This window comes from Cynocephalus volans, chromosome 7 (assembly GCF_027409185.1).
Source record: "Cynocephalus volans isolate mCynVol1 chromosome 7, mCynVol1.pri, whole genome shotgun sequence".
Lineage (NCBI taxonomy): Eukaryota > Metazoa > Chordata > Mammalia > Dermoptera > Cynocephalidae > Cynocephalus > Cynocephalus volans.
The window spans coordinates 135,122,486-135,136,533 of NC_084466.1; the positions used below are offsets into that span (position 1 = coordinate 135,122,486).

General features: G+C 42.8%; 1 protein-coding gene across 1 annotated transcript in view; it reads left to right on the forward strand.

Annotated features, from left to right (window-relative positions):
• Positions 1-13,789: 13,789 nt before the first annotated feature.
• The window catches only part of CFAP58 (cilia and flagella associated protein 58), a 106,758-nt gene continuing 106,499 nt past the window's right edge, over positions 13,790-14,048 (forward strand). The window contains exon 1 of the mRNA XM_063101605.1: positions 13,790-13,798. Within this exon, the coding sequence (XP_062957675.1) occupies positions 13,790-13,798 (9 nt within the window). The remainder of the gene's footprint in view (positions 13,799-14,048) is intronic.

Below are 14,048 nucleotides of genomic sequence, written 5' to 3' on the forward strand. Positions count from 1 at the left end.
GCCTTATAATCCTTGGGCTAAGAGTTCAAGGTTATGCTGGAATTCTGAAGTTAGTGCTTGAATGCTTGAATGCCCTCTGGGGTTGTCCACACATTTGCAAAGTTGTTTCAGCAATTTCTAACCGGCTGTGTATATTTATTTATATAAGGAGCATTTTTATTATATTTGTTTTTCTTTTGAACCTGATGATTTCACCCTCTGTGACCTGATGGCCACTTTCATTGGCTCCCGTCTGCTCTCGGGTCCACAATCCTAACCTGGCACAGAAGCAGTTCATGAACCGGCCTCTACTTATCTCACCAACTTTATAATCTCACTCCAAACTCCTTGCAGTTCTTGGAACTTGTGCTTCTCAGAATGTGATGTGCTGTTTGCTTGTTTTTTCCCCCTCTTGGATATTCACATGTGCCCTATCTTCTGCCTGTAACCTTCACCCAACCTCTTCCTCCAGCCTGTTGCCCTAATGCACACACACGTTATTTTGCCTGCCTAATGTGTGCCCAGTCTTCAGGTCTCAGGAGAGGTGATTGCTGCTCCAGAAAGTCTTCTTTGAACCCCCATGCCTGGGTTGGACACCTCTCCTATGTAGTTTCTGTAGCACCCGATGCTTATTCTAGAAAGTGTTTTTAAAAGATAGGAAAGAACAAAGGGCTCACTTCTGGAAACATGAGGGGCCAAGAAGTCAGGGAACCCCTGCTTCAAACACAGAAAAGTTTAACAAAATTGATCAATAATTGAAAGAAAGAAAGGGGGGTCTCCAGGTGTGAGATAAGAAAAGGGAATTCAAAAGCATGGCACATGAATATAAGCCCAAATGGCTAAGGACTGGGGGTGAATCCCCACTCAAGTATTGGGGGTTAGTACCCATTCAGGCCTTGTGTTCTAGAAAGAAAGGGATCTGGACTTGAGACCCCTGCCTAAAGCTGGGACCCTGAAATGCCACCTTTCAGCAACAGGAGGATGGGGAAAAAACAAAACAAAACAAAACAAACCCTCCTTCCATAGGCCCAGGGTCACAGCACAGAAGCTTGTGGTTTGTCTGGGGCTCTCTATATATTTAAAAATGTCTGCTATAGAAATCAAAACCCCTAGCCAGCCTATGCCATGCATAAGTGTGAGGGCCCAATTTATACTACCCATGTGCTGAGGGAATCCCGAAGTCAAGAAAGAAAATAAAAGCTGGTTTCAAAGTGGTGAATCTCCTTGGCCCTGTCAGAAGAAAATGCTTCTGGTCAGTTGTTTATTCTGGTCTCTAGTAGAATAAACAAGTCCCATTGAAGATGAGTTTATAATAAGACATTATAAACCAAACTAGGAAATGAATCACATGAAGGAGTGAATAGGTAAATGTAATAAATAGGAGAATTAGCTCCTTAAGCATTTGAGACAATAGAACAATTTGAAAAAGACTATAAAGTAGTTAAAAATACAGAGATGAAATGATAGAACATAGGACTATGAAAAGAGAACAGGTAAATCTGAAAAAGTGCAAATATAGGTTCCAGTCAAGATGGCAGAATAGACAGTCCCCAGTGTCACTCTCTCCCAGAAATCAACCAATTTACAACTATATAAAAAAGCAACAACAGCCAAGCTGGGGCCACTAGAGCTCAGGGGTAGAGGAGGAGAGACATACAGAGTGCATGAAGGTGGGAGAAGCCATGATGAGAGAAAGAAAAAACTGCTCCAGTTAGTTTTGTGCTGCCACTGCTTTAAGGCTAGAACTGCTGAGCACATGGAGCAAGAGCTGGCAAAAGCCGCAGCTGTGCCTTTCAGATGAAGTTGCATGGAAGCAGGGGAGAAGAGGGCCTTGGTGGCCCCCAGGCCAGCAAGACCACTAATAGGGTTCCTATGGACCCACAGAGGAGCAAGGAGCCACAACAACTGAAAAATTAGAGCCACTCAGAGGCCAGTGAGTCATTGCAAGGGACTGGTGCATGGCCTGCTCCATGGGAAGTGTTTGCAGCATGGGCAGTGGGAGAGATGGGCCCACTGCGGGAACACTGGAGCACAGCAAGGACAGCTGATCTGCACCCCAGTCAGTGTAGGACCACTCAGAGGAGACTGGTCAGGAATATAGAATTGCATGGGGTGCAGTTTGATGAAAAGACTCAGGCCCAGATCAGAGTTACTACACAACCCAGGTGCAACAAGTCTCTGGAGAGCTGGAAGTACCTATAAAGTCAACCATTATAAACTGTTCTGCACAAAAAGCCTTCCCTAGGGAAGTAAGCAGCAAAGCAGCAATTTGGCTCAACCACAGAGCTCAAGGACTGGTCCCAACAGGAAGTTCCCCCACTTTAGAAGTAAGCAAAGGACACAAAAAAATTCGTTCCGGCCCAGACATACCGCCAGTGCCTTGGGTCTGCCCTGGGATGTGAGGCATAGAGTGGGGACCAGAGCCCCCGCCCACAACCAGGCACACTGTGCCAGTGCCTCAGGGCCACCCAGGGACCCAAGGGATGGAGCCAGAGACTGGACCACCCTCACAACCAGGCACACTGCCAGTGCCAAGGAGCATGCCAAAAACATCACCTCCATATGGGTGGCCCACAACAGCCACCACAATAACCATGGCTGCTGTGGAAATGGCTAGATGCCACAAACACCATGCAGATGGTCTGCCAGCCACTGGAGTGCATTGACACAAGGAGAGTCACCAGCAGAGATAAAGAAAAGAAGAGGATGTCTCTCTCCACAAAGCCCATTCCAGAGTGACAGAAGAAGCATCTGCTCTGTGATAATATTGGGGGACCTGATCACACCTCTCAGCATTGGACAGATCATCTAGGCAACAGATCAACAGAGTAACCATTATTCTTTCAGGAGAGAAGAAATCTAGGGTAATTAGAAGGGGGAGGGGGAGGGGGAGGAGGTGAGATTGGACAAGGGGCATAAATAATAATTATGATTTATAACAATATATATGCTAGTAATATTGATTTGCTTGACATATCTCAACATTGAACCCCCAAAATATGTATAATCAATCTTGATTCAATAAAAATAAAAAAAGAGAAAGAACAAATATAATATGTAGAGATAAAAAATTTATTCATTTATGTTTAAAAATCCTCAATGGTTGAAATTCTTAATAAAGGCTGTAATAATATATATCCAAAATCCAATAAAAATAACTCATTAAAAAGGGAAAAGAAAGAAAAGTAATGTATTATATTAGTCTCACTTATGAATACTATTACAGAAATCTTAAATAAATATTAACAGAATCCTAGAAGCATATCAAAAGAATATTATGTCACAAATAGATCAAAAGAGAAAAATTGAAAAATCATCACCATAGGTGCTGAAAAGCCATTAAGTAAAATTTAGCGTTCAAATATAAGTAAATACTTTGGTAGCATGATAAAAACAAAGGGTAAAGTTCAGCTTCAAAACATTATGTGTTCGGGCTGAGCCCGTGGCGCACTCGGTAGCGTGCTGCGCTAGCAGCGCGGCGACGCTCCCCGCCGCGGGTTCAGATCCTAGCGGTGCACTCCCTGGCTGAGCGCCGGTCACGGAAAAAAAAAAAAAAAAAAAAAAAAAAAACATTATGTGTTCTGGAGAAATACTAGAAATCTTCATGTTAAAGTCAATGTGAGATAAGAATGTCCTCTTTCACCTCTGTTTTTTTTTTTTTTTTTTTTTTTTTTTTAGTCATCAATTAGTAATATATTTGGCTGCAAATAACAGAATACCTGACTGTAATTTTATAAATGTCTAAGACTATAAAGGGCTTAGACAAATAAAGGTTTATTTTTCTCAAATAAGAAGCCTATATATTGGTGGTGGTTTTGGTTCAATGCTTTGATAGTTTCAGGGCTGTTCAAAGGTTATGTGCATTTATTGTTTTGATATATACTGCAAAATTACCCTCCAAAGAGGTTCACCAATTTAAACTCTAATAAATAAAGCATGAGATTGCCTATTTCCCCACATCTTTGCCAGATTGGGTATTTTCTAACTTTAATTAGTTTGCTCCTTTTATAGGTGAAAAAAGATATCTCAATGTCTTGATTTGCATTTCTTCAGTTATGAGTAAGGCAGCCCATTGTTATTGGTCATTTCTGTGTCTTTGTGAACATTCAGTTACAACTTGGTCTGTTTTTCTGTTGGCTTGTCTTTGTGTGTGTGTGTGTGTGAAAATAAATGGATTTTTTTTCATGAGCATAAATGCTAGATGAAGCTTCAAATTCCATAGTGAAAGGTGAACCAATTGCAGGGCCGCTTCACACCACATTTCACGGTCAGGAACATTGGAAATTAACAACAACAACAAAATAATTAAATGACTGGGGACAGATTTCCTGTTCACCCCTATCTGTGGTTATCCCAGTATATGGAACAAAATGTATGACAGTGGGAGAGACAGGAAGCCAGTGCCTGATGGATGGGAAAAAAAGGGCACTTCCCACGATTTGATGAATTTCTCACCACCCTGAATTCAGCTTTGCATGGAATTTCAAGAGATAATAGTCAGTTAGTTTACAGGATGTTTCATGGGAACAGGCTGCTTTGCTGAGACCTCTAAGGTGTCAGTTGAACAAGATGAATGATTTGCATTTGTCTCTTTCTTTCCTCAAGGTCAGTGCTAGCAACATCCCTCCTCTAGCAATGTTGGAGGCTGCAGGGCCTTTAGAGATTATTTACTGACAAAATTGAAGCCTTGAGAAGTTAGGTCACATTGCTGGTTAGTGACAGAATAATATTAACTAAAACTTATACTATGTGCTAGGTATTACTCTAAGTATTTTACACACACCAACTCACTTAATTCTCATAACAACCCTATGCAGTAGGAATCATTAGATTCCCATTTAACAGACAAAGAAACTGAGGCTCAGAGAGGCTAAAGAACTTGCCCGAGCTCACACAGCTAATAAGTGGGAGAGTCAGGATTTGAACCAGGCACTTTGGCCTTAACTACTTTTGCCCTTAACTACTACACTGTATCTTTTTGTTCAACGATATACTACACTGTATCTTTTGGTTCACTATATCTTTTTCCTTGAAATGTACAACTGCACTGAATTTCCTCAAGATTGAAATTACAAGTTAGACAAAGTGTTTGTCAACGTTATTTAAAAACACATTTTACCTCACAAACCAATATATTCACACATACAGGTGCAATATAATTGAAAGACAGGTTCCTTAAACATAATCTTATGCTTATTACATGTGATACAATCAGTTATATTTCTTCTTTTTTCTGTTCCCATCTCTTACCCTTTTTTGAAAAAAATGTAGGCCACAATTACTCATGAGTCAAGATACACAGTTTGAGGAAAATCCTTTTTAAAATCCCTCTTCTCACTCACATCTCTGTTATGAAAGCTGTTACTTGTTTATTCGTGTTAATTTTCCATCTATACACACCACTTGGAGCGAGAGTGAACTGTCAGACAATTTCTATCAAGCTTATTTCTGGTGAGTAGGTATTCATTGCTCTTACTGTAGTTAGTGTCTAGATGGTGCCGTGAGCTTGAAAACAAATCACCATGCTGTAACCTCAGGGAGACCTTCATTCACTTATTCGTTCACACATTCATTCATTCAACGAGTATTTCAGCACCTACTCTATGTGGGCATTGTACTAAGTCCAGAGTTAGCAAACTGTGACTAGTAGGCCCAATTCAGAGTGCCACCTGTTTCTGTAAATAAAGCTTTATGGGCCCACAGCCATGCCCACTCATTTATGTGTCATCTGTGGATGCTTTTGTGCTATAGCAGAGTTGAGTAGCTGCTACAGAGACCACGTGGCATGTGAAGCTCAAAATGTTTTTTACTTTGGTTCTTTACAGCAAAATTTTGCAGACCTTGGTGCTAGATTCTAAAATAAAATGGTATTTTAGACTGGTCTCTACTGTCCTAAAGATTTAAATAGTCCTGCTTAGTTTAAATTGGTTTCCAAGCTCTGTGAGGGGCTTGGGGCTTTTTGCCTCCCTCGCATTGCCTGGGAGAGCACCTGTTCACAGTGGATGCTCAGCGGGCATTTGCTGCTGCTAAAATTATTCAGTAGATCTCACAGCAGGCATTGGGAAGAAAGCAACCTACCTACCAGCTTGAAAGGACAGCTTATTCCTTTAACTTAGCAGAGTTTTGTTTTATAGATGTCTACCTTTACTGCCTATGAGAATTGTGTTCAGCCCTGTGGGTAAGAAAAAAGACATGCTTCTCTGGTAGTTACATTGAGGATGGGAAGAGTAGCAAGATACACACATTTTATTGCCATCCTTAATATTTCCATTTGGGGTCTTGGTGTGAACTTGGAAATGATTTCACTTAACCCTCTTAGAATCTTAAATGTTTGTGTTCCAATAGCTTTCAGATTCCCTTAGTCACTAATTACTCTCAAGAGTAATTGCTGTATGCCTGCCTATAGAAGCTAATTGTATGACCCATTCTTTCATCAAACTTTCTATTTTGAGTGTCTCTTATGGGCCAGCACCACAGATATAGTAAAGACAAGAATGGTCCTCCCAATCTGGTGGGGGAGACATAGAAGTAAATATACAATTACAATACAGTGTATTGACAGAGGGATGCTCAAGTTTTCTAGAAGTACAGGGGAGAGGTGCCTAACTGGGGAACACTTCTTGGAGGAGGTGACACTGAGCTGACTCTTGAAAGAGGTAATTGGACAAAGAAAGAGGCATAGGACATTCTAGACAAGGGACAAGCATATGTAAAGCCTAGAAGTGTTTGAAAATATAGCACTTTCAGGGGATAGTAGAAACAAGAGCATTGACCATCATCAAAGGTTTTTATGCTTTGATTTTAAAAAAAATTTATTCACTTACCTATTCACTCACTCATTTATTTATTTGTTTATTTGTAGCAGGAATAGGTTGTGAGGAGCCACTCAGTCTTTTTAAACAATCTGGTCACCTGGTTGGTTTGTGCAAGTCCTTACCATTTCTAGGTAGGACATCAAACTGCAGCCTTGGCCTCTTGGTCAAGAAACACCAACTGAGCTAGCCTAGCCAGTCACACCCAAAAAGTAATCTGACTGGGAGCAGAGCAATTGCTCTTAAGCTAATTAATTCAAGGCAGGTAAATTGACTGGGTGGTTATGACACTGCTGTCTCCTCCTGGTAAAAACCATCACCTGCAGTGACTGCTCCCTCCCCGCTTCTACCACACGCCTGACCTTTCAGTCTTCCTAATAAACCTGCCCAAGCTTCGTTGCCTTCTCAGGTATCAAGAGGGGAGTTTGTCTGCAGATCCTTTGGGAACTGATGTCAAATACTCAAATGTTCTGTTAAGTCAGGTCTGCAGCAGGTTGGAAAAGAAGATTAAAAGAATAAAATATGCCCTGAACGGTTCTGGAGAGCAGTAGCCAGCTGGGACTCTGCTCTGTCATCTAAGCTGACCATAGGGTTGGCTGATAAATGTTAACAATTTTCTGTAACACGTGGGCTTTTAATCTTCCCAACAGCCTGGAGGAGAAATATTAGACATGATGACTGGAGCAGTTTTTACCATGTCATTTGGGGCCATAAATGTAGTTTTTAGATTCTATGGATACTAAATCTAGCAATATCACAGGAATGCCTATGCAAACAGGACCTGTATTGGTCAGGGCTTTTGTTTTTTGTTTTCTTGGTATATGCAATGAGAACTCACTTCATCTAGCTTAAACAAATAGGGTGATTTTGTTAAGGGGATACAGAGTATCTAGCAGAACCCAAGGGGGCAGGTATTGCTGGGCTCCCCAGGAACTGTTACCAGGATCTGAAAAGGCATTAGCAGCCAAGGAACAAGGCCCCTCACTCTTTTGGGTCTGTGGATTCCCTTCGTCATTTATTTGCCTTATTCTTCCTTCTGTGCAGCCCGTATTTCTCTGCCTCTCCTGGGCTTCACATACTCAGTTCCAGACCCCAGCAATGATTGACTTGCAACTCTTGGTACCAGTTATAAATTCCCAGGAAAAATAATGGAATTGGTCTCGTGTGGGTCAGGTCTCCACCCATGACTCATTTAGCTGTGGCCCTGGAGAAGCAGGTAGGGCTGCTTAGAACATCATGGCTTCAGGAAGTCACATGCTTTTGGGTGGGAGTTACTAGTTTCAGACTAGCAATTGTGGATTGTGCAGACTTCCCCCAAATAGCCTCCGGGACCTCTCTGATCCATTAGAGGAGTAGGTTTCTTTTAGGGCACAGTTGCTTGGCATTGCAGGCTGGGTATTTACATGTAGGGCTGCAAGTCATTGTTTCTACTTTTCTGGAAGTTTACTTTATATCCTCACTGCATGCTGTTGAGGAGGCGAGCACTATATATGTAATACTGTTTTTATTACTGTGTTACAGCACACAGCTTAGAAGTCCTAGGAGGGTAGTGATAAGAGGCAATCATATCCAGGCTTAAACAAGGAGATTTGCAGAGTTATTACAACTCATGATCATATATTTTAGTTATCTGGCAGAACAAGTGGGTGTGTCCTCTGCTATCCCAGATTCCTTGAGTTTGCAGCAACTTCTCTGCTATTCTTCCAAGGCTCTCTACGTTTCACCATGCCCTCCTATCAATATTAGGGTACACTGGTCCCTGGTAGGGACCTCACCCTCCCTATAGCAGGATTTTTGCATTCTTATCTGCTGAAGGCTACTTCCCATACTTGAGATTCCTTCTATTTTCATCCATGTCTCTAACACATACATATCATTTAAGGTTTACCAAGTACCTTTCACTAATATGCCATCCTTCACTGGTCTTCCTTATTTTAGAACTCATTCAATAGTCATTCATTCAACATTATTTACTGAGCAGAGTGCTGGCTGGTTATATTTGTTTGCTAGGGCTGCTATAACAAAGCACCACAGACTAGGTGGCTTAAAAAACAGAAATTAATTTTCTCCCAGTTCTGGAGGCTAGAAGTCCAAGATCAAAGTGTCATCAGATCTGATTTCTCTCGAAACCTCTCTCCTTGGCCTGCAGATAACCTCCTTCTTACTGTCTTTCCTCTGTGTATGTGCATTCACGGTGTCTCTTTGTATGTCCAAATTTCCTCTTCTTATAAGGACACCAGTCAGATTGAATTAAGGTCAAACCTAACAGCCTTATTTTAACTTAATCACCTCTTTAAAGGCCCTAACTCCAAATACAGTTACATTGTGAGGTATGGGGGGTTAGGACTTCAACATATGAATTTTGGGGGGACACAATTCAGTTTATAACACCAGTGGAGACAGGGCTGAACAAGATATATGTGGTCCTTTTCCTCTTGTTGTTTGACACCCTGGTGGAGAAGACAGGTATTAAAAAAGCATTTACATGAATAGATCATTAATTACCATTGTGGGATGGTCTAAGTAGAATATACAGTACTCTGAAGGTAGTCTGGTGTTGGGGGACTGGTCAGGAAAGATCTCCCTGAGGAAGTGAGATCTGAAGGAGGGATGGATGGGAGTCAGCCAGGTGAAGAGAGAGGGTCCAGGGTCCAGAATGGCAGACAAAGAGATCAGCATTTGTGAGTTCTAGGCAGTGGGAAAGGACATGACGTATTCAAGAAACCGAAAGAAGCCACTGTAACAATGAGTGAGTGGTGGAAAAAGGCGCCAGAGGTCAAAAGGACCAGATTACACGGGACTTTATGTCCTGACAGCCTCATTTCAGTCTTACTACATCCCGCCTTGGACTGTTTTAAAAAATCTTTTGTGGGGGAGGGGTGACATGCATGCTTTCTTCTCCTTCTGCTCCTTTGGGGAGGAGATACTGTCTTCAGCTCCTTTTGTATTTTCTCTCCACAGTGTAGCATAGGGCTGGGCATATAGTAGGTGCTCAAGGAATAAATGAAGTGGGTATAATGCAAAATGAGAAGAATAGAAATACTCTTACTTGTCTAACTTAGGGGACCGACATGAGTTTAGTGTTTCTCATAGAGGCACCGATAGTGGGGACTTTTGGCGGTATGATGCCACCTAGTGCTACTTTTTATTACAGCAATACGGGGGAGCAAGGCAGTGACTTAAGGGACTTCTATAATCCAGAAAACTGGAAATCATACATTTTCTTTCATCAGCATAAATTGATTTGTCAAACCACAAGTCCTTTCATCCATTCTTCTATCCATGTTGATGTCCACATGCATCTCTTTCCTATGAGTTGAACACGTCACGTGCCTGTCCCCATCTTGTGGTCCCTTGATTGCTTGGGTTCGGGTCTCTCTCCACATCATATGTTCTCAGGTATTAGTGTCTAGATTCCCTGAGCTCTCATAGTGCTTTCTATCAGTATGGCATGTACTAAGTGATAACATCACTGTGTGTTAAAATTAATTGTAAATGTTCCTTTCTTTCTTTCTCCCAATGCCAGATTATGAATGCGATGGGCAGTGGCTCTGCTTTAGTTCACCTTGGTGGTTCCTGTGGTCAGCCTTGCACCTGCCATGCAGTAGGTGCTTTACAAAGTGTTTGCTGGGTCAAACTGGTCTCACCTTGGCAGGTCACCTGCTTGTGAAATGATCCTTTAGGAGATTCCTAGGAACTGGGAAGACAAATAGCCCCTGTAGTGGACTGAATGAGGTCCCTCCAAAACTCACTGAAGCTTGAATTGTGTCCCCCAAGTTTATGTATTGGAATCTTAGCCCCTACTGTTACTGTTAAGAGTGTAGGAAATCCTATTATGGTAACTGAAAGGTAGAACCTTAAATAGGTGATTGGATTGTAGGACCATGCCATAGTGAATGGATTAAAAATGGTGGTCAAGGGCGTGGTTCTGGGGGCTTTAAAAGAAGAGGAGAGTCTGTCTTCTCTCTCTCTCTCTCTCTGCTTCCACCATTTTGCAATGTGACACCTCTGGGTCACTGTCACCACCACCAGATGGACTTTAGATTTCCCAGCCCAAGAAACTGTAAGCAATACATTTTGTTTTCTTTATAAATTACCCAGTTCCAAGTATTTTGTTATAAGCAACAAAAATGGAGGGCTGATCCTGTGGCTCACTTGGGAGAGTGCGGCGCTGGGAGCGCAGCCGTGCTGGTAGCGCCAGGGCCACGGGTTCGGATCCTATATCGGGATGGCCGGTGCGTTCACTGGCTGAGCGCGGTGAGGACGACACCAAGCCAAGGGTTACGATCCCCTTACCGGTCACAAAATAAATAAATAAATAAATAGATAGATAGATAGATAGATAGATAGACAGACTAATACAGCCCCACAACTTGACACTAGTGTAAGATATGGTGGCAAGGGCCTCCTAGGTCTTTCTCTGTTGTATGCACCATCAGGAACATTATGGAGTCTCTCTGGATCAAGAAACTGATGGTCTCAATGTGTAATTGGATTTCCTGTAAACACGCAAAGCATCCTGAGTTAATTTGCCTTCCCAATCTCCATCCCATTTGTATGGACTTAGCTTATGATTTGGTTCAGTCTGCTTTTCTAGTTCTCCAGCCACCTCCATGCACATTATGACTCAGCTACATTTTTACCTTTTTTCCAGCCTGATATATAGTCTCAGGTCATGGAAGAGATGTCATTGTGCAGATGTTGATTTTCCCTCAATTAACTAATCAATTGAATTCAGTTCCAATTAAAATTTCTCATGAGGAACTTGGCAAACTTATTCTAAAGATTATATAGGAGGATAAAGTCCATAAATAGCTAAAGCAATTTTGACATAGAAGGAGGAATGGGAGACTTGCCCTTCAACTGTGATGACTGACTATAAAACCATAGTATTAAACTTTGTGGTACTGACACGGGAACAAATCAGAGAGCTCAGAACATATTCATGTATATTTGGGAGATTTCCCAAACCAATCAGGAAAGAATAAATCGTTTAATGTAGGATGTTGGAAAATTTGCTCTCTCCATGGAGAAAAATACAATTAGATCCCTATCTCACTCCATATACAAAGCTGAACTCCAGTTGGGTTAGAAAACTGAATGTGAAAAAGTAAAATTATGAAGCTAATAGAAGAAAATGATGAAGAATACTCTTATGACATTGGGGTTGAGAAGGACTAAATCATACCAAAGAAGCATGTAAAAAGAAAAGAAAGGATAAAAAGACAAAGGGCCACAGTATCAAAATTAAAGATTATTGTTACATAAAGGACATTAACGCAAAGTTTCCTGTCTTCGGAAGCAGACTAGTATCCAGACATTACAAAGAGGTCTCACAAATCAAAAAACAAACAACAACAACAAAAAAGACCAATAGAAAAATAGGTGAAGGCTGTGAATAAACAATTGACAAGAGAACCACAAGTAGCCACACTGTGAATGTAAGAAGAAATGCTCAATTTCACTAGTAATTGGAGAAGTAAAAAATGAAAACAAAAACGTGCTGACACTATTTCCAAGATATTGACAGAAATTAGAAAACTGGCTAATTAGATGAGTCAGTATTTGTAAAGCACTTAGAATAGTCTCTGGCACTTAATAAACACTATAAGAATGTTCATGAATAAATAAACTACCACTTGCTGTGAGGGATGGGAATGTGGGACAGAAACCCTTGCATAGCACACTGGAGTGGAGCGTAGGGCAGTAATTCTGGCACACAATCCAACAGTACTTGAAGTACCAGGGCTTCCCCTAGGTTTTTTGTGCCGCTGGAAAACAGTGTTCACCTCTGGGCAGATGAATTTGAAAAAGGCACACTCTCGGCGTAGTCACAACCTTCTAGGTTCATGACTAGGCTAGGAAACAGAACCTTTGCGGGGAAATAAAAGGACACATCTTTCTCCAGCAGGGCACATAGCATGGGAAGGAGAGTAGAGGCTGAAGCTCCCATTGGCCCCTTGGCTGGATATTTTTTTAGCAGGGCACAGTTGCATAACCAAATACGGTGGCACCATGCATCCCCTATGAAAAAATTAGAAACTAAGATAATCTTTAAAGCCCAATACCATTATCAATTTTTAAAAACAATACACTAATAAAAATGCTATACATTTTTCAAAAATACACATCCGAGCACGGTAGCACGCTATGGGCCACAGAAGAGGTTGGGAGTAAGGTTGGGGACAAAGGGGAAAAACCGTATAAAACCAGAGAGGAGTCTTGCACATTGCGTGAACCAAGGAATTTAGTTACTTCAACTCTCTGTACCTGAAGTTCCAAAGGGTGGAGGGGGAGAGGAGGAGAGAGGGGAAAGAAGGCCGGTCTTGGGAGAGCAGCCCCAGGAGGAAGAGAGATTTTTTCCAGGATGCCTCAAGCTATTTTTCTCATCGCTAAACCTTTTGGAGGCAGTCTGTGTTTTCTACCTCAGTTTCCCCTCCTTGTTTTGCACACAGTAGCGGCTTTAGAAGGGGTGAACTGACTGGAACTGTGCGATTACTTCTCGCTGTCACAGACTGCAGAGGGTAGCTGCCGGTCCGCCCTCCCTCCTGCGGAGCCCTCTGGTCCGCCTTTCCTGCTAAACATCAGTCCTTGGCTCCACGTCTGGCTCCCCGGTGTCCCCCACCCTCTTCCCATTGCCCTCTGCTTTCTCTTAGGTGTCTCTTGGGACTCCTCCCAGGCTCCGAGAGGCACCGCCCCCTCATTGCCTTGGTCCCGCCCATTCAGGAATATTTGCATATTTCCTGGGGAGCACCGCCGGGTGCCTGCCTCGGAGGCTCCTCCCCCTTCGAACGCCCGCTCTTGCCCCTAGAGGGCGTGGCGGTTGCCAGGCGACGGGAGGACGCGCCGAGCACCCGGTTTCCGCCCCAGGAGGGCGACAGAAAGAACGTGTCGCCATTTTAGACTTTGCGGGGCGTGCATAGCCACTTCCCCAGACTCCGGCCCAATTTCTGCGATCTCCACAGCAGCCACTGAGGCCGCCCCCAGAGAGCGTCAGGATGGCCGAGGTCAGGAGTTAGCGTCCCTCTCTGTCGCCTCTCATTCGATCCCTCCCCATCGTCCCTCTCCTGCTATCACTCATCCGCTGTCACATCCGCTGAGTCTGATGATCCCCCATCTACATCCTATCCCTACCTGCACCCCACTCCCCCCCGCCTTTCTCCGTTGTCTCTGGCCCCATTACCTCCTGTTCTTCCTTCAGTTGGGGGGACGCCCCTCACCCCCACTACCACGCTGGAGCTGTGCCGAGCACGCTAG